The sequence below is a fragment of the Macaca fascicularis genome, chromosome 8 (genome assembly GCF_037993035.2).
Source record: "Macaca fascicularis isolate 582-1 chromosome 8, T2T-MFA8v1.1".
NCBI classification, from domain to species: Eukaryota; Metazoa; Chordata; class Mammalia; order Primates; family Cercopithecidae; genus Macaca; species Macaca fascicularis.
This window is the reverse complement of record NC_088382.1, coordinates 139506644-139528172: the sequence shown is the minus strand read 5'-3', so window position 1 is coordinate 139528172 and position 21529 is coordinate 139506644. Positions and strand designations below refer to the sequence as shown.

Below are 21529 nucleotides of genomic sequence, written 5' to 3'. Positions count from 1 at the left end.
GAAAATGGTCTAATGTATTTAAGTGCCTTTTGTTAGCTTAAAAATACATTCCACAGACTACCGGCCAGGAAGGGCGTGTTCCTTTCCAGATAAGTTGTCAACGTGGAAACAAATGTCTAATGTAAGGGCTCATAGTAAAAAAAATTCCACCAGAAATAGGACAACTCTTGAGGTAAACCGTGTCTGGTTTCTGTGTATTAAATTTGTGTTAAATTTATTTTTAGCTTATTTAGTAAATACAATATTTAGTTTAAATCTAAAGATTACAATAGAAAATAATTTGAAAGAGGATTCTTTAGCTTTTCCCTTCTAAATTCAGATAGTAAGACTTAGTTTATTATTCTAAGTGATAATATTTGTTACCTCTAAAATATATTAATAGTGTTTTGGGTTAGTTTTTATATAGTCTGCTTTAAAATCTTAAATCCGGCTGGGCATGGTGGCTCACACCTGTAATCCCAGCACTTTGGGAGGCCGAGGCGGGTGGATCACCTGAGGCTGGGAGTTCAAGACCAACCTGACCAACACGGAGAAACCCTGTCTCTACTAAAAATACAAAATTAGCCAGGTGTGGTGGTGCCTGCCTGTAATCCCGGTTACTCGAGAGGCTGAGGCAGGAGAATCACTTGAACCTGGGAGGCGGAGGTTGCAGTGAGCCAAGAACGTACCATTGCACTCCAGTCTGGGCAACAAGAGTGAAACCCTGTCTCAAAAAAAGTCTTAAAACCTTTGGTATCTTTCATATCAAATGTATTTATTCATCCAAAACTTAGAAATCTTACTAGTCTCCTTTAGATGGCAGAAATCCAGCTCAACAGCTAAAAGGGATATTGGTTTAAAAAAACTAGGGTATCTTAAAACCAGAGGAAAATCAAGCAACTGGACTGAAAGAAGTGACAGCTGGAACTCAGGAATGAATGGAAATTAATGACTCCAGGACACTTTCTGAGACTTTGCACTGTAATATTGGTTCATTCTCTTGTGACAGACTGCCATCCTCTGTGGCAGGAAGTATGACTGCCACATCCGCCCACGCCTCACATTCCATAAGTTCTGCTGCTGGGAACAGAGCCCGTCGTTAGGTTGCTCTGACAGCTGCAACAGTAATAGTAAATAAACTGCCAGGTATGGAGCTAAATGTGGTGCTTATTTTAACCCATTTAATGATTTTAGAAACCCTCTGAGGTGAATATTATTAATATGCACCTTTTACACATGAGAAAACTGAGGAATGGAGAAGTTAAAAAACACTTGACTAAAGTCACAAAGCTTGGAAGTGGCAGAGCTGGGTTTCAGACCCAGGCAGTCTGGTCCCACCTAAGCTGATGATTAACCACTGTCATATTAGTTGAAAACAGTCACAGTGAGAGGACAGGAGGGTTTGTTTGTTTGTTTTTTTGTTTGTTTGATTTTTGGCCAGGTTAAAATATAGCAAGATAGGGTTATGGTTTTAATTTTTTGTTTATTCTTATAAAGGATAGGAGAACCGATAATGTTATAATGGGACTGTTTTTAGAGCTTTGAAAATTGCATGAGTTTTTGTTCAAAGAGACATTGTGATATGTGCTGCCTCTGTAGCATCTGTCCTGTGTGCTATGTGGTAGAGCCAAGTTTTGCACTGGACAACAGTTGTTGTAGTGATTCTCAGTCGGGTGATTTTGCCCCTAGGAGACATTTGGCAGTATCTAGAGACATTTTTAATTGTCACAGCTTGTATGGGGGGTAGCTACTGGTATCTAGTGGATTGAAACCCAAGATGCTGCTGTGTTTCCTGCAATGTGAGACAGACTTCAATAACAAAAGAACTCCTCAGACCAAAATGTTAATAGTGCTGAGACTGAGAAACACTGTGTTAGATAAACTGAGCCATTTCTTTTTTTTCTTTCTTTTTTTTTTTTTTTTTGAGAGGGAATCTAGCTCTGTTGCCTAGGCTAGAGTGTGCAGTGGTGTGATCTTGGCTCCCTGCAACCGCCACCTCCTTTAGTAGAGACGGGGTTTCACTGTGTTGGCTAGGCTGGTCCCAAACTCCTGACCTCGTGATCTGCCCACCTTGGTCTCCCGAAGTGCTGACATTACAAGCATGAGCCACTGTACCCAGCCAACTGAGCCATTTTCAAACTAAGTGTCTGTGTGTGGGATAAATAGGCAAGAAATTCTCAATCCTTATGAGAGTAAGTAGGTCAGGACGAAGTCTGATGTAGTGGTCATACTCCCAAGTATGAGGAGGGGAGGATCACATTAGCCTTGAGTGCCTGGAAAGAAGAACCATATACAGAGGAAGAAGTTTACAGAAGGAGCTGTAGGACAATGGAGCAGACATACCTGGCTAGTTCCAAAATTTTTCCCAAGGTTGGACTGTGTGCATACAGGTAAAAAGGTAAGGAAGCCTAATCTCCCTCTTCTCCATGCATACCTGATGATGGTTTCCTGTTAATAGAACTAATTTTAGGGCAACATTTCAGCAATATTCTTGACAAATATGGGCTTTGTTCTAATTTATAACATTGGAATGTGTTGATAAGGACTCAGGTTTATATTAAAAGAAATAGAGCCATTATTACTTTTAAAAGGTTATTTTGTGATATTTAGGTTTCAATTACAGCAACAGCCAATATTTATTAAATGTTTTCTGTGTGCCAGACACTAAGCTGAGTCAGTGCTTAATCTCATTTAACACTCATAATAGGAATTTAAGATAGTTACTAAAATTACCTGCATTTTACCAATCAAGAAATGAGTCCCCAGAAGGGTTAACTACCATCCTTAAGGTCAAACAGCTACTAAGCTAGAGTCCAATTTCTGGTTTGATTCCATAGATTAAACTCCTAAAACCAAATGGTATGCTGCCTTTTTCCTACTAAAAGTAATTATAGTCCTTTCTCATGATATATTTTTCATCTGTAGTTGCAGTATTGATACCACTAGGTAATTTTTTGTGTATTTGGTCTCAGTTCTCGTTAGTGAGAAAATTTATATATGTTTGGAAACAGTCATTCCATATATGTTGGAAAGCTTTTAAAAATTAAAGCTGTGAAGTATGCTACTTCCAAATGGTTTCTTCCAACATCTATTGAATAACTTTAGTAACCAATTTGAGGTTATTATTTGGGTGTGATGATTTAGGAAAAATGTTTATCCTTTCCTTTAATATAAAAGCTTGGTATTATTAAATGTGTTACAATGTATAAGGTAATTAAGATGAAATACTAAATATTTCCCTCTTAGCTTAATGTCACCTAATCCATTTGTGTAAAGTATTGTACAAAATCAGGCCCTTGAAATTCTGTGTAATAGAAATATTAATATAAAAAGAAGATAGATCTCCACCTCCCCCATTGGGGGAATATTGTTTCAAAAGGGAAGAACCATTCAGTACTTACCATATGTGAATAAATTAGATTGCTTTTAACATTTTATAAGAAATTTTTGTTTCCGTACATCGGACTTTGACCACTAAAGCAAGTAACTGTTACACACTCATATTTATTTCCTCATGGGAAGCTTACAGTTAGAAACATATGCTGATGTTGGAGAGTAGGTGGAAGAAGGGGATGCCATAGGTGACAGGAAGTGTAACTTTTTTCAAGCTTCTTACAATGAGAGTGAGTGGCAAGTTGTCTTTTTTTCTCAATAAAAATATTGTTTTATGTTTTGCTTTATTTACATTTGCCAGCAACGGGATCTTTGGAGAAAAACACATAGCAGTTGGAGGAAAAGTACAGCAGTTGGAGGGAGGAGGATGTGGGTAGCCGTGATACCATAGTTTGCCTCCCCTTTTGTTACTCTACCTTCGAGGTTTGAACCTGGTTTCCTGGGTGTTTCTGACCCCATTTCCCACTTTCATCCTCACTGTATTGTGGAGATCTTGGGCAACATTTATGCCAATGCCGTATTTTCACTTTTTTCGCTCTGCAAACCTACTAAGTTGTGATAATTGCTGGCTCCCTGTTGTGCTTGTTTGCTGTGTTAACTTTTAAGTTCCATACATGGTATAGTTGTATAGAGTTGATTATTCAGTCTAAGAGTTAAATAATAAAAGTTTGATTAATCTTAAGAGATAGAAGATATCAAAAATATTTTATGTATGGTAAAGTTTTTTTAGATGGGTCATTAATTGATAACTTTCTTTAGGCTTTAATGGTTAAATGTGGTTTGAATACTTTCTTCTTTGTATTCCCAATAGGATTTGACTCTGCAAGAAGGAAAATATCCCTATTGTTTAAAAAAATGGTTTCTGTATTTACTTATTTGAGAAATCTAGTTTTGCTGTTAATTTAAATTGAGAAATATATGCCTCAAAAATTTTAAAGGAGTAACATGTCAAAATCTAATCTTTTTTCCCATCTTGCTTTATGTAATTTTTTTGATATGTGGAAAAGAGGGACAGGAGCTATAAACTCAGAGCCAAATGTGCTTTTGTTGTTCCAAATTCTCAGTGCCAAAAGCATATAAACCTGCACCTGTTGATAATTATGAGCAAGCCAGCCTTTGCCAAATCCCAGGCCTCTGCTTAAAATTTTTTACTGGAACTAAATGATGTTGCCATTTTTATTTTTAGGTTTGCTGGCATGGGTAATCTCATTAAGGTGCTAACCAGGGACATAGACCACAATGCAGCACATTTTTTCTTGGACTTTGAAAGTAAGTCTCTTTAGCCCTTCACAGCTGGTGCATAATGGTAAAGGTGAAAGATGAATTATACTCACCACAGTGAAGGCCAGCCAGAATATTTGTTAATTAAACATGGGAATCAAACAAAGGTTGCATGATTTTTTTCTTAATCGTAGGCAAACATCACCATCATATGTATAATTTAGTTTTTCATTTGCTAAAATCATGTTGAGTCTGTAGCCAGTGCTGTCCTTTCATTAGTCCATGAAGCAAGTAGCCTTATGATGAACATTCTAATAGTATGCTTTAGTGACTATGTCAAACAATGTTCGCTTATAATCCTATAATAATTTTATTTTAAAAATCAGAATTGTGCTGCATATCTTGAATCAGTACTCTCCATAACCTCCACAGATTATTAACAATCCAAATTTGGTTAGAAATATATGCTTTATTTAATTGCATGCAGGAAGAAAGTTTTATACTGTTTTGAGATGCAAAGGTGAGCCGTGGCCAAATGTATTAATATTTGGCTTTGAAATAAATTGTTGTTTCAGTGCTATACTAACAATACTACATGTAAATAATTCTTCATCAGAAATTTCTTTTTCAGAATATTAGCACTATTGGAATACTTAAAGAATTTTTCATTATAAGGCCATTAATGAAACTTGTCTTGGGAGAATTTTGAGAAGAATTAGAGCATCAGTTGTGCCATTGTGTACAGGAAAACCACATTTCACCTCTAGGTCCTACATATCAACACCTTGAGAACCCGATTTGCTGTCTGCCAGAGCACAGTCTGGGTAACCTGAAGAATGAATTCATGGCCTAATGAACATTTTCCCTGTTACTATTTTTCTTTAAGTAAACTTCAGATGTTCTTTTTTATAAAGGGATATTTTCTCTTTTCTCATTCTTGTCTTGACAGGTACCTTAACATGGGGAATCTTCTTAAAGTTTTGACATGCACAGACCTTGAGCAGGGGCCAAATTTTTTCCTTGATTTTGAAAGTGAGAAGATGATTTTATACCTATTTCTCTTTGCCTGCAGTAGACTGCGTTTGTCTTGCACTAAATGAATGTTTCCACTTTGCCATCTTTTTAACTGCTTTGCATGACTGAGCTATGAATTGTTTGAGTAAATTTCTGGTGCCTTCTAGAACTGGAAGTCCTGTTTTATAGATTAAATTGTGATGATAAAATGTCTTTGAGTTTTTGTAAGAGATTTTATATCTCTTAGTTGGAGATTATTTTGTAATTTGAGATCTATTCTCTAATGAAAACATTTTTATGAAAAATATTAGAAAGGAGAAGTACTACCTCAAGATTTATTAATAGAAGCAATATTTGGGGAAAACTTATATTGCAGTCAAGAAAAATCGACCAGGTTTCAGTTATTCTAGGGTACATATTTGAGTATTTCAAATATCAATCTGTTCATGAAGGCCATTCAGAGCTCAGTAATTTGGGCATAATATTAAAAGGTAAGTGTGAACCTAAATTATTTAATCTTTGCAGATAATTTGAAAAGTTAAAAAAATGGAATGTATTTATTTCAGGAATTTATTTTTTCTGACTCTAAATAAAAGGAAAAATAATGGGTTCACAGACCTTTAAGTAATTTGCCTTCTGTTTGTTTTATGTTGCATGACCTATTGTAATATGGTCTAAGAGTGGCAGGTAAGTGTCATTGACCTCGGTGCATGTTGCAAAGCTTTTGCTTTTTTTGGCTGTTGATACCGCTTTAGCTTGTCTGGTTGTCAAATTGAGAAGAATTATTAAATTGGTGTTTTAGTGTGAATGATGCTATTTTAACTGATCAATAGAAAATTGTTAGGAAAGGGTGAAGAGGTATTCCTTAGGTTTTAAATCATGTGATCCCTTATATTTTTATTTGAGGTTAAAGTGTTTGAACGTATTTTTATATACTTAAAATTTAAGACGTTTTCTGATTTTAAAAACAAAACAAATAAATCATTTAAAATAAACCCCCAGAAAGTCACTGCCTTTTCCTCCAACTTCAATTTAGTTTTTATGATTTAATGTGGTAATTCATTCTATTTTATGAACCATTTTAAATCATGGCAGTTCATATGAACACATCAATTTATAGCTATCTCCATTTTGTAGAATAATTTGTGGTCTCTGGTTATTTTCTACTTTTATTCCATTTCTATAAAGAATCTGTTACAGTTTGGGTACTGTGTACAGGCTAGTAAAGAGTAGTAATATCAATATCAGGTCTATATGAAATTGAGTTTCAGGGGAAATCGGGTTTTTAGGGGAAATACTATTATATATTAGATGAATATTAGTTTTCTTGACCCTTCTCAACAATTTACCAGTGCTATATTAAGTGCATGTTTAGCATGACTTTTAATCAGCTTGAGGATGTTGAGCAGATTGCTGACTTGAAGATACTCTTTCAGATGAGGCAACTTACATTAGAGCTGTATTTTAGTTTATTTGCATCTGTTTCAAACTTGGTCTTGTGTCTTTTTCTGCCGTTCTGTCTCCCTTTTCCTCTTTGTCTCAAATTCCTTACATTTACAGAATCTTGACTTTGATACAGTCAAGATCTTGTTCAAGACTTGGCACTTGATCTTTTTGTAAACCTAGCGTTATATTTGGGTCAAGTGAGAAGCATGAATTTAAATGTAGTATTTAAAAGATTACTTGGTCTTGGCTTTCCAATCTGTGGGAGTGTTTGGATCATTTTATACACACATACACACACATACACTTTTTTTTTTGATACGAGGTCTCGCCCTGTCACCCAGGCTGGAGTGCAGTGGTACAATCTTAGCTCACTGCAACTTCTGCCTACCTGGCTCAAGGGATCCTCCCACCTCAGCCTCCAGAGTAGCTGGGACTACAGGCACATGCCACCAAGCCCAGCTAATTTTTCATATTTTTGGTAGAGATGGAGTTTCACCGTGTTGCCCAGGCTGGTCTCAAACTCCTGAGCTCAAGTGATCCACCCACGTTGGCTTTCCAAAGTGCTGGGATTACAGATTTGAGCTACCGCACCCGATACATTACTATAATTTAATAATAGTGACAGGAAAAGGTAAAAATTGCGAACAACAATAATAACTAATAATGCAGAAGTACATATAAATGTTAACTGTAAAGGCAGATATTGTTGCCTATATCAGCCAATGTAGATCTTTTGGTTTTATACTTACTGGTATACTATAAATGAAATTTAGTGGCGACATACTGTATACCAAAGTAGAGTTTACCCATTGTTATTTCTTATTTAGATTTTTAGATACATTTTCTTTTGATTCTAACATTGGCATTATCTTAATTTAATCTCCAGTCCATTTCTATATTTTTCTTCTTTTTGGAAATACGCATTTGTAAAAGCTTACCTTATCATTAAGCTACTACAGTGACCTTGGCCCATCAGATGGGTGCTCTCTTAAACTGTTGTATACTTCTTTATACCAGACTCAAAACTGCCAACATTGTTGATCTGCTAGTTCTCAATAACTTAAAATAAAGCCACATTATTTTTGATAGAGTAATTAGTACTACATTGTTTATTTCTAGGTGCACTTTAATATTCATGTCACCAGAGTAATTTAGTTTTACTATTTCTATTAATCTGATTGGTTAAGTCTATCCCAATATGTCTCTACAGTTGGGTAACTATAGAAATAATTCATGCAGATTACCTGGCTATTTGTATCATGTTATATACAAATGACATATTCTAGTGCATTTGAAATGTAATTTCATGGAATCTTGTAGTTTACAAAATTAAGATTGTCTTTAAAGTAAATCATTATTCCCTTAACTTACTACTCCTCTCACGACCCCCGTAACTGTTTTTCACTTCAGTTCAACATACATTTATGCCTTGCCTCCTGTATACCAGCCAGTAGGTGCTGGAGATGCAAAATAGAACTAAGATACAACCCATACGTGCTGGGAGCTCTCAATCTAGTAGGAGAGGATAGAAACGAAAGCTCATAATTTTGTTTTGTTTTGTTTTTGAGACAGGGTCAGTCTCTGTCGCCCAGGCTGGAGTGCAGTGGCATGATCTCGGCTCACTGCAGCTTTGACCTCCCAGGCTCAAGTGACCCTCTCACCTCAGTCCCCAAAAGTAACTGGAATTACAGATGCCCACCAGCCAGAAAACTCATAGTTTTACTTATTTATTTTCAACATGTAGCTTATGAAGATACTAACTTTAAATGGCAGTGAGTAGAATGAGAATCATCATGGAAGACCCTTTTTTTTTTTTTTTGAGACGGAGTCTCACTCTTGTCACCCAGGCTGGAGTGCAATGGCATGATCTTGGCTCACTGCATCCTCCACATTCTGGGTTCAAGCGATTCTCCTGCCTCAGCCTCCTGAGTAGCTGGGATTACAGGCATGCAGCACCACACCCAACTAATTTTTTGTATTTTTAGTAGAGATGGGGTTTCACCATGTTGGCCAGGCTGGTCTCAAACTCCTGACCTCAGGTGATCCACCCACCTCGGCCTCCCAAAGTGCTGGGATTACAGGTGTGGGCCACCGCACCTGGCCCATCATGGAAGACTTTCTGATGGTGATGTTTGAATTGGTTTTTGGAGAGTGAATTAGAATGTTTTGAACTAATATAGTGAAGGACAGTAGAAAGAAGGAACAACGTGGACAGAGACCTTAAGGCATGAAATGTTAAGTCTGTATTCAGTCGAATGTTTACTCTTGATAGAAGGATTTTTTCCCTTAGAACAGATTACTCCTAGATGATAAGATTTTATTTTGTTTTTATTTAATAATAGTTCAGTTAAAACATAAGCCCAAAATTGCTCCATAAAATTTGGCGGCAGTTATGCTATTGACAGCATATAAAAAGCACTCAATCGAGCTAGGTTCAGTGGCTCATGGCTGTAATTTCAGCACTTTGGGAGGCCACAGCAAAAGGATCACTTGAGTCAGGAGTTTGAGACCAGACTGGGCAACATGGCAAGACTCTATCTGTACAAAAAAATTTTTTTTTTAATTAGCTGGGAATAGTGACATGTGGCCCTGCAGTGAGCTGTGATTGCTCCACTGCACTCCACCTTGAGTAGCAGAGTGAGACTGTCTTTGGGAAAAAAAACAACAACACTGAATGGGGGCCTGTATACTCTTTTAGTTGTTGGAATTTCCTATTTTATAACAACAGTGTTAATTTATAGCTTATTCTAATGACAAATCTCTAGCCTAAGTAACTTCTGTATCTACTAGCTCACTAAATTCTAGTTCTTGGGAGAAAAGTGACTTTTATTTATTTTTGTGTCCTTTCCCAATCTTAGCATAGTGCTTTTTAAATGATAGAAGTTCAGTATGTATTTTTTAAACTTGATTTACTTACCTCCAGGTAGATCAAAATAGGAGAGTAAATAGAGGTAGTCATTTGTTACGGGAGAAATAGAATATATTTTCTCTGATTCTGTTATAGTGCCTTTCCATTGAGTCATGCATTTCCTCTATTCCTTGTGTCCTTTGTGTTACTTGTTTCCCCCTTATCACTTAGAAATATTGGGACCTACTCTAATTTTTTCAATTATCTCTTGCATAGTTTCAGCTGGTTTTGCCCTGTACTTTGAAATACCTTTATTCTGGTGTCATCTTTCTTATTTTTTTTAAATGATATAGGATGATATTTATTCAGGGATCAAAAAGCATAATAGTCTCCTTTAATTCATGCTGGAGACTTATTTATGTCTCTGTACCCTCTCATTCATTCAAAATGTATTATAGAAAATCTAGGAACTGAGTTTACATATGTACCAGTGGTACATACTCTACATTCTAGTCTCTGTCTTGATGTAACTTACAGGGATAGATTGCATAGGTTTATTAAATGAATTAATGTAAAATTAAAGCAGAAAGACCCCTTATCACAATTATAATTTTTATGTTGACTTTTTATTTTTTCATTTCATAGTTAGTCCTTCCTTCTTTTTATATTATCATGGCTTCAATTTTAGCAGTTATATTTAGTGACTCTTTTTCTACCCTCCACCCTATAGGAAATTAGTGTGAAGTTACTAAAATTTTTAATTTACCTTCAATAAGAACAATTGAAACATGCCTTAATTTCCCTTGAACAGCTTTAAAAACTAGGCTTGATGAGTAGTATGTCTACTACTCTCAGTAGTAGATACATTATTTTGCAATTTTGAATGTCCTTTTGTAAGCTGACTAAATGGTACTTTTTTTTTTTTTTTTTTTTTTTTTAATAGTAAAGCCATTTTTTTCTATGGAAAATCAAAGTGACAAGTCTTGGTTGCATTATATAGTACCGTTTTTTGAAAAAAAAAAATAAATAAATAAAAAGCTTTATTTTATACAGCTTTCCCCCCTTCCTAGTATTTCACCCTTTTGCATGACTTGCTTTCAGTAAAGTAGTGCTTACTTGTCTGCTATTTTCTGTTTGTCTTCATTTCTACAGCAGTCTTCAGCAGCTTTCAAAATTATAAATGTGACTTTCCTGTGACAGTCTAAAAAATGTTCAATCATTGTGGTGCTGGGTGTTTTTCTCACCCTAAAGGGAAACTTAAATCTTCTCCTCTATTTTTAAATTTCTTGGTACTTATTAAACCTTTACTAGTTATTAACCACTTACAAGGTCTACTTAAGTCTACTTGATAATGTTTCGTTTGTATGTTAAGTCTCAGTGTCACATTTTTATGTTAACAGCTAGTCACCACACCTAAAATACATAGTCTAGCATTTTCAAACTTCACAGATACCTTTGATATATAACAGCTAAACTGTTGTCCTTTGTCATGAATTCCCACTTCATGAATTCAAACTAGATATGTGTCTACTATTGATGTTATGTCTGTAGTTTCACAATTCCATATGAAAAAGTGTAAGACTGTCGTTTTTTGCATGTAAAACATATTTTTCTCTACTGCATCTGATGTAAGTATAAAAGTTATGAAGTGTGTTTTTTTAAAAAGAGTGTATGTCTGACTATTACATTGGAAAATATGGTCTGGCTAAATGTAAAATATTTAGCAGTAAATTATTCCTGCTAAATAACAAAGCTTGATCTATAAGAAAGCTAACCATTTAGTTGCAATATCAGTATTTGTTCCTAGTAATAATACGTTTGTAGCCTTGGATAGAGAGTTTTTTTAATTTTTCAATTGGCTCCTCTTGTGTAATTATTTTGTCACAGTATTTTCTTCCTAAAAAAATGATTTCTGAAAAGAAATTTGAAAAATAAGGGAACAGATCACATTCTTAAGTTGACTTATGAATGTTACTTTATTGTTGCTGTAGTACTGTTTTACATATGTTGAGTCTAAAATTTGGTAATGTAATTATTGAATTTTTAGAAAATATGTTGTATATTTTTTACTATTTGGTAGGTTTAATAGGTAGAATTGAATTATTACTTGCTCCAAGCACAAAATAAAGTTATAGTTTTTAGGGATCTTTACTCCCAGTTTCATGTGTAACAAAGTTTCTTTACAATGTTCTAAGTAAAGGAATAAAGAAGTCATTGTGTATTTGTGGTGAGGTGAAAAGGAGCAGAAAAGTCTAGTTAACTAATTTTATATGATTGGTAGACAAAGATTTACCAAAAACCTTCTTTTTTGTTTGTTAAAATATTTTTAAACTTAAAGACCAGTGTGATAGTGTTAAAAACGCTCTTACTTCATCTTAAATTCGTACTGATTCCTTTTCCCTCATAAGAGAAAATTTTAGCATGGAGGAATTCTGCCATTTTTCTCTAAAACATGATAATCAAATGTTTATGATTTTACGTGCTTTATGCCTTACCTGTGGTGCTGAATGTGGCTTAGTTGGAAAGATTTATGAAGAAACCTTCATTTCCTCTTAGAGTCCACCTTTTTTCTTAAAATATAAAAGATTTGTCCTTAGAGAAACAAATGACCAGTATTATTAAAAGCAAGATTTCTGTTAACTTGAGTCAAGCAAAGAGAAATCCAGATTTAGTCATTCATTAACATATGTTTTGCAGCTAACACCACAGGTGGTGAAAATGCCCATATTTTGTGTCCTTGATTCTGCTTTTTATAACTGTAATTCTTCCTTCATTTTTCTCTTACTCCCAAGTGTGTAGGAACTCAGATTTTCTTTAGTATTTCAAAATTTCAGTAATAGTGTTGTAGTGTAGCTTAAAGTATCTAGTTTTCAGCAGCTGAGTAATTGTGGAGCAGTTTTATAACTTTGAACTCCTCTGCATAGGATTCTTGACCTTGTATTCACCAACAGAATAGTTCAGTGATACTCTCTTGGGTTTGTTGTTAAATATATATATCCTCCCTTCTTTAACCTATAGTATTTATGTTGAGACATTTTCGAGTGATTCCTGGCAAAGGGGGTGAGCACCTAAAAACTATTCTTTTAAAGTTTTTTACTTTTTAATATCAAAACTCAGTCATTAAAAGTAAAATGAACTTTATAGGAAAATGAAAATAGTTTGTCCTAAACTATAGATAAGCAACATGTTTTAGTAGGCTTTCTTTTGCATTAAAATCTATCATTTCTGATGCATTTACAGTGATAGTGATGGATGTAGTAGAAAAAGTGATTGTTAAAACTATCACAATTAAAAATTTTAATTATAATTATCAGATTGGTTTAATACACCAAGTCCTAATTTGGAACTTAAACTAAGTTAATAATGTTTGGTGTTCCCTTGTTTTCTGTAATATCTATAAACTTGAAACTAGTCATTTAAATGTAGAACTATGGAAAAAGTATTAGTCTTTCCTTAAAAAGTTCAAAGTTAACATTAACTAGAATTAACTCATCTTTGGAAATTTGGGTTGTTAATTGCTTAGAGTTACACATGTATTTAAAAAAATTCATGTCACTGTAAATTTTCTTGTGCTTTCCTGCTATTTAGATGCCCAGCCTACAGAGTCTGAGAAGGAAATTTATAATCAGGTGAATGTAGTATTAAAAGATGCAGAAGGCATCTTGGAGGACTTGCAATCATACAGAGGAGCTGGCCACGAAATACGAGAGGTAAATCACATTTATGTATTTTCTAGTTAACTAAAACTTACTGTCCCACCTCTTTGTAATCTCTTGTTTTCTAGACTTCAGAATTCTATATTTCATACTAAGTATTATATTTGAAGGATGCTCACTTGGCATTGTTTCAGAAGTGATAGCAGTGAAATGAGCATGAAAGGAAAAACTGCGTTCCATAAACAGGTAGTTTTTGTACATTAAGAAAATGTTATTTACTTTTTGGGTTGCTCTTATACCTGAAATTTGCAATATTTATATGGTGCTTCCTAGGAGAAAGTTGAAATCATCCTTGCAGTCAGTACACCTTCCCCATGACTTTACACCACAAAGAAAATATGTAGTGTGGTCTCTCTCAACTTTCCTCTCCCAAACTTGTGAACTTTTTCAGATTTCTATTCATCTCATTTTTTGTTTCTTTTGTTTTTCAGAAGAAGCTGTGTCCTTGCTTCTTTCCAAGACTAACTTCTTTACCTTTGTTCTTCATCCTGTTCTGAAACTTTACTCTTTGAATTATTTTTTCTCTTAGTTAAATCTTCTATCTTTTTTCTTTTACTGAATTCTTCCCTGTAGCGTAGCCACGTGTAGGTGTCCAGAACTACACAGAGGAAATCCCTGTCCCCTGGGTCTTCATCTTTCCCCTTCTCATTACTGCATTTCTTGAAGCCATTGCCCGTGCTGTGTTTCTTGATTCTTCCCATCCTCTGGTTTGTTTATTATTCTCTATAACAAAGAGTGCAGAGGTCATCAAGGTCACTCTTTGGGACATACATTCCATATCCACCTTGATTTCTCTTCTGACATTTTGGACTACTAAGTGAAGGCAGAATCAAGTGCAGACACCAGACGGTGGTGATTCAAAACATGTGTTGGTGATTGACCAAATCTTTAGGGTAAGGGAAGAGAGAGAGTTAAATGATTCCCTGGTTTTTATTTTATTTTGAGACAAGGTTTAGCTCTGTCACCCTGCCTGGAGTGCAGTGGTGCAACCACAGCTCACTGCAGCCTCAACCTGCTGGGCTCAAGTGATCCTCTTGCCTCAGTCTCCCCAGTAGCTGGCACTCACCACCATGCCTGGCTAATCCCCCGCCAAATAGAGGCAGGGTTTTCCCATGTTGCCCAGACTGGTCTTGAACTCCTGGCCTCAAGTGATCCCCCCGCCTTGGCCTCCCAAAGTGTTGGAATTACAGGCATGAGCTACTATGCCTGGCCCTTGTTTTTATTTTACATTAGCAGATTGTAGTGTCATTAACTGAGGGAAATTCTGGTGTGAATTCTGTTTCTTGATATGCACCCTTCCTTTGTTTTTGTCTAGAATGCCCTTCCTTTTTTTCTTCAAATCCCCCAATAATCTCCTACTTCCTCTTACTGTTTTGCCCACTTTACACACATATCTTTTGTGGGAACCATTCTTTTTTGGGGGGGAGGTAAACCATTACTGTTGAGTGTTTATCTCTCTACCACTGTACTTCCAGCTTGAGGAGGGTAAACCTGGTTTCTTATATATTTTGTTATTATCAGCACCTAATACATTGTAAACTTACAGCACTTAGTAAACAGTTGTTGAACAAATAAATACAAGGGCTTTAGTCTTGGCAATGTTATTGGCTTAAGTAAAACCCTAAGATTTCAGTAAACTAAGGCATACAACCATTTCTGTGAAATTCAAGTTCTCTAAACATTTAAACGTATTTTGAAAAATCAAACATTTGTGGAAATGAAAGATTTAAATGATTTAGTAGGATCTTAATTAACTAATTGGTAAATTTTTTATGATGGTTGTTAGTGCTACAAATTCATTTAAATTGTTTATAAGTGTTAGGTCATTAAACTTCTTTAAAGCTTGTTGTTATGAAGAGAAAAATCTTGCTATAGAGAGAAACAATATTCATTTCCTGTTTGCTTGTTTTTTTTGTTTGTTTGTTTGTTTGTTTTTTTGAGGCAGAGTTTTACTCTTGTTGCCCAGGCTGAAATGATCTCAGCTCACTGCAACCTCCACCTCCCAAGTTCAAGCAATTCTGCCTCAGCCTCCCGAGTAGCTGGGATTATAGGCACCCACCACCACGCCCAGCTAATTTTTGTATTTTTAGTGGACACGGGACTTCTCCATGTTGGCCAGGCTGGTCTCGAACTCCTGATCTCAGGTGATCCACCCACCTCCGCCTCCCAAAGTGCTGGGATTACAGATGCGAACCACCTCTCCCAGCCTTTCTTTCTTTCTTTCTTTCTTTCTTTTTTAAAAAAATATAGAACACTTAGGCCTTTTTTTAATGGGGTTTTGCTCTGTTGGCCAAGTTGGTCTTGGACTCTTGGCCTTAAGCAATCCTCCTGCCTCAGCCTCCCATAGTGCTAGGATTACAGATATGAGCCAGTGTGTCCAACCTGGGTTTTTTTTTTTTTTTTTTTTTTAATTGCAGTACTTCCCGTTTGGGAGAATTATTCTGCTTCTGTGTGTGGGAAGGCTTTCTACAATATGATAATAATATTAATAATACTGTTTTCTCTAAAGTCTGTTTATAGATTTGATTGAATCCATATTAAGATTCGTTTGTAATCTTCTGGAATAGAGTATAGTGGTAGAAAAGTTTATATATAGGATATATCAAAGAGACCTTCTAGGGCTGTGAAGCCAGGATCTCCTAATGCTATGACCAAAGATTGAAGTTTTGCATAGGATCCCATAGTCACTCAGCAGTGCTGTTTTCCTAAGGAACTATAAGACATAGCCACACATAGTTCACTCAAAAATAGTCCATGATTGGTGATGTGAGAAAGTGTCTCCAAGTTGAAAAGAAAAGAGAAGGTTTACATAGAAAAATAACACTGGAGAACACAAAAAAATATAAGGGAAAAGTAATAAGCAATGGTAAGTGATTCATCTTACCAGGCTTGAAACAACTTACAAAGGTACCATTGTTGAACATTGATAAATGAAGTAATAAAAGATAAATAAGCATTGAAATATAAAATACGTAAGCTAGAAAACTGAAAAGCTGTATTTAAATCTACTGTAGATGGGGGACAAATGTGTAACTATTCAGGCAGTTGAGATTTTTGTTGAGAAGTTGATGCGGGTTTAATGATACAAAGAGAAAAGATTTCTGAAGAGTAGAGAAACAAATTAAAGGAAGGTACAAATAAAAAATGGATATATACCAAATATACAAATAACTGATGTGTTATAACAGTCATAGATCAATAATTAAATTGCTGATAGTGTTAATTAATAAGACTTAGAGCAGCCAACTCTTCTATCTATGAAAAAGCCCAGACAACAGAAAAAATGGTCAGCTTTGCTAGTAAGTGCACATCACTGTGAAGAAGTTTTAGTTGGTTTGTGAAGAAATGGTAGTCTCAGTCACTTCAAGAAGTATTGTAAAATGGGTAGTCTTTTTGGAGGTCGGTTTAGCAGTATGTTAAAAAAAACTATAAAATTGTTTGTGCTCTTGCACCAGGTACTTATATTTTATAAAACATTCCAAACAACTGTAATTTAAGAGGAAATGTCAATGTAAAAACTGGTATGGCTGCCTTATTCATAGTAGCAAAATGGGGAAGCAATTCACAGAGTTATTGTGAAGATAAAATTAGACAACCCATGTAAACAGCATAGCACCATGTCTGATACAAAGCTAACATAAACCGAGAATTTTCTTATTACTACTATACTAATGATGTTGCGTTATATATTAATATATTTTAGTTTAAATTTTTTAAACATTGCAAAACAGAATAAAATTTGATTTAAGATAGAATCTATTAAATAAACAATGCTTATTGTCTAGGATTAACCACATAGAGGGAAAGAAATACTTTGCATTAATGTAATATGTCCATAACTGCCTTAACATTTTTTTTGTAAATTAAAAAAAAATAAATAGCCGGGTTTCGTGGCGCACACCTGTAATCCTAGCACTGGGAGGCTGAGACAGGTGGATCACCTGAGATCAGGGGTTCGAGACCAGCCTGATTAACATGGTGAAACCCCATCTCTACTAAAAAAAAAAAAAAAAAAATTAGATGTGGTGGCGCATATCTGTAATTCGAGCTACTTTGGAGGCTGAGACAGGAGAATCACTTATACCTGGGTGGCGGAGGTTGCAGTGAGCCGAGATTGCACCATTGCACTCCAGCCTGGGCAACGAGAGTGAAACTCCGTCAAAATAAATAAATAAATAGAGAGAGACTTGCTATGTTGCCCACACTGGTCTTGAACTCCTGGCCTCAAGCGATCCTTCTGTCTCAGCCTCCCAAAGTGCTAGGATTACAGGCGTGAGCCAGTGTGCCCAGCCAATTTTAACATTTTTGAAAATGAGTTATACCTGCTCCATAATAACCTCACCACTGACATTTACTAAATGCCCTTTCCCTTTTACATGTTGGCTATAATGGGTGTTGACCCAAAACCTTACCTAACAGAGTGAAATTATTGTGAGAGGACAAGGAATTAGAAGTATAAGGAAGAACCATAAAATATTTATTATAAGGGAGCAGCCAGTGTCTTCAGTTCTAAATCTAGGCAAGGCAGGGCCAGGGAAATAGTTATCTGTGCCCAGTTATGAAAATGGGTGACATTTGCTAGAGCATTTTTATATTGTGAGAATGAATTGATATTTAGAAAAGCATTTTTAGATCCTTGCGAGAAAAATAGGATCAACTTCTTTAAGAGAAGAAGATAAAATTTTAACTTTTATCTATTTGCTTTTTTGTTGTTACTGTTTTTTAGTTTAATAGACATTTATTCCTTTAGTTGAATAATCTCTATACAGTCAAAATGTATGGTTTAAGTTACTATTATTATTATTTTTTAGTAGAAAGGAATTTAGATCTCAACAACTTCTGTGAACTTTCTATGAATATTTCCTGGAAATCAGTTAACCAAGCCTTTTGAATCCCATAGAGAAGATAGTAGAAAAATTGGTCCAGAGAAACCAGTATTTAAATGAAAGCCAGCAAATCCAGAATTTAGAATTGTGCAATTCCTTTTCTGCATTTCCTTCGCACTCAAATTTACCCTGGGAGACAGTAGCCTAGTCTATGGGAAAACATGATAAAGACAAATGCAATACACTATGTTGGTATGTAAATGTTGGCACATATCTGATGTTCCAGCTTTGTGGAATGATAAGGATTTTAGGGTAGTTTGAGCAGGGACAAGAGAAATAACTGCAGACAACACATACGGTTAGATTGGAAACCAGGAACTTCTATTGGCTCCATTATGACTTTTCTATGTAGCCTGTGAGTGTGGACAGAGTGGATTGGCTCCAGATGTTTTTATTTGTAAGGCTGACTAGTCTAAGAATGATGTACATACTTCTAAATAGCCAGCTATTTTCCCCGGATGTGACTGAAGGATTCATAATGGTCACAAGTTAGTGTTACTGATAAGTATTTTAAAAACTTGATTAAAGTTGACTTTTTCTACCCTCACACTTCAAAACTGATTAGTAGTTTGCAAAAGTTAAGGTTAATAATTCATACTTATATAACATTCAGTTTCACAATACACCAGTGTCAGTAGCCCTACTGACTACTATCCATTAATTTGTATAGAGCTGTGACATTGGAACTTTTATGTGAACTTAAAATGCTACTGTGGAGACTGAGGCAGTTTTGTTTAGGTTAACCCAGATTTGTTTCATTCCTAAGAAAAGCCTCTTGCAACACATTTATTATTCTGAGAAATGGTGGCATTTTTGCATACTTTTCTCTCAGAAACAGCAGTCATACAAATGGAACAATAAATTAAATTCAAAAATGTGGATTCTATTTGAGCCCATATTTTTCTACATATGGTCACGACATAGGGTTAAGGTATCATCCTCCCACTCTACAAATGTCTAAAGCGAAACTAAACTTAAAAAGTCTGTACTTGCCGAACCCAGCCACTTCAAAGTAAACCAGCACAGCGTTGCCATCACCCCAATAAAACTGTAGGATTAATCATGTGCACCAGACAAATCTGCAGAGCTAAAGAATTTATTTTAAACCTCATGTATCACACAGTGTGTTTTAAACACTTGACATGTAACTCCAAAGTTTATATTACTAGAAAGAAGACATACTATCACTTTAAGTTTTATGATTTGACAAAGCATTCAATAATCTGCAGACTGTTTTTAACAGACAACACCTGTAAACAGACGTAACTGTCCTAAGTTGTTAATTAGGTATTAATTATACAAACATTACATATATTACTGGTGAAGGTGGAGCTGGAGAGCATTATACCTTCTCCAAGCTGCATGGCAAGAACCAGATACAGTTTTTGGAATTTAGGGACCATCCAACCCATTGCTTTTTCAGCCTGCAGATGTCAGCCCACGCATCACCATGTGCTTGTAGACTGGTTTGGTGATCTGCTGGGTGTCAGGACTCCTTCTATAGCTTTATGGAATTGATCAATGAGGAAAACCTCAAAAATGTGTATGTGGAATCTTCACCAACCCAGTAAGAATTCAGGACACGGCCCCACAGTGGCGTCCAGCTCACTCTTTTGCAGTGTACTGAAGGCTTCGAGCAAACTTCAGCAGATTAACACCATAAAGGACAGGCTACCTGTACGTTGCACCCTTAGGAACTGGGCATTTTCAGCCGCCACAGTACACACGAATCCTATATATGACATAACCTTGTGTGGCTTAGTCTGCACACTTTATTGGGCTGGGTGGGTCCAGGATCTCTGTGGAGAAAAGAGAACTGATGGTAGTGCCAACCATCAGTGAAAGCACACTACATCAAACTACTACTGCCTCCATGCCTCCTGGATGGAATTGTGTGTACCCATCTTGGCTTATTTGATGGCTGCCACTAGACAGAAAGGCTTATTTACTTGTTTGCTGAATAACAAATACAAGAAACAAATTTTTACTACCTGATAGAAATCATTACCAAGTCTGGGCCTGAGGCCAAAGGATTTTTTTTTTCATATATATCAGCATATCAGGGTCTCTTTGAAATGTCCTTATTACAGTAGAATGTGAACAAAGGATTGTTACATTTTGTAATGTCAGATTTTCTTCAGTATAACAGTATTTCTGGATTAATGACATAAGTAGGATTGACTTCAGGCTTCTATTGGGTTTAAGCATCATTTAAAAATATTCAATAAAACATCAATTTGAAAATGATGCCTAAGCTTATAAAGTAAATTGCTTACCCAGTATATAGCCCATTAATTCAGTTTGCAGCTAATTTGTTCAGAGCATCCTTTAGATCTGTCTGGGTTCAATTTTATTTTGCTTTCCTGTTTTTTTGTTTTTTGTGTGGATGGAGTCAGAGTACTAGTGCCTTGGGAGTATTGAGACATGTCATGTAACATCTTGATAGTGTGGATAAGCAGGTCCCTGGTTTAGTTCTGAATTTCAGATGGTATGTTTAGTTTGTTTCAAGATGTTAGAGAAAGTAAATCAGGTTGTTAAAAAATGTGTTAACTTCTGTAAAGCAGTACAAAAAACATCTATAAGCAAATGAAAGAGACAAGAAAATATGTATTTTTGGAAATAACCCTCTATATTCAGAAAAGATTGCTTAATGATTTGAAAGACTGGGTATAAGGCCGGGCGCAGTGGCTCAAGCCTGTAATCCCAGCACTTTGGGAGGCCGAGGCGGGTGGATCACGAGGTCAGGAGATCGAGAGCATCCTGGCTAACATGGTGAAACCCCGTCTCTACTAAAAATACAAAAAACTAGCAGGGCGTGGTGGCGGGCGCCTGTAGTCCCAGCTACTTGGGAGGCTGAGGCGGGAGAATGGCGTGAACCCGGGAGGCGGAGCTTGCAGTGAGCCGAGATCACGCCACTGCACTCCAGCCTGGGAGACACAGCGAGACTCCGTCTCAAAAAAAAAAAAAAAAAAAAAAAAAAGACTGGGTATAGAAGAAGTCATTTATATTAAGGATCTCTAGTTTAT

The 21529-nt window shown here is 35.8% G+C and overlaps 1 protein-coding gene, 1 non-coding gene and 1 pseudogene across 51 annotated transcripts in view; 2 read left to right on the top strand and 1 right to left on the bottom strand.

The window, feature by feature from the left end:
- CYRIB (CYFIP related Rac1 interactor B) overlaps positions 1-21529 on the top strand; it is a 175930-nt gene that overhangs the window by 131150 nt on the left and 23251 nt on the right. For 14 of the 50 annotated variants that reach the window (XM_015455180.4, XM_045398702.3, XM_015455173.4 and 11 more), the window contains 2 exons: positions 5543-5625; positions 13490-13611. In XM_015455180.4, coding sequence (XP_015310666.1) covers positions 5553-5625; positions 13490-13611 — 195 coding nt within the window. In that variant the 5' untranslated portion in view covers positions 5543-5552. Of the gene's footprint in view, positions 1-4558; positions 4642-5542; positions 5626-13489; positions 13612-13727; positions 13804-21529 lie in introns of all 50 variants that reach the window. The other 36 variants (XM_045398704.3, XM_065519604.2, XM_065519607.2 and 33 more) reach the window with 7 other exon arrangements.
- On the top strand, positions 16212-16338 carry LOC123575390 (small nucleolar RNA SNORA25). The gene has a single exon (XR_006700681.1). It is a non-coding gene; the product is annotated as a small nucleolar RNA SNORA25 (small nucleolar RNA).
- Positions 19818-20711, bottom strand: LOC135964869 (large ribosomal subunit protein eL15-like; annotated as a pseudogene).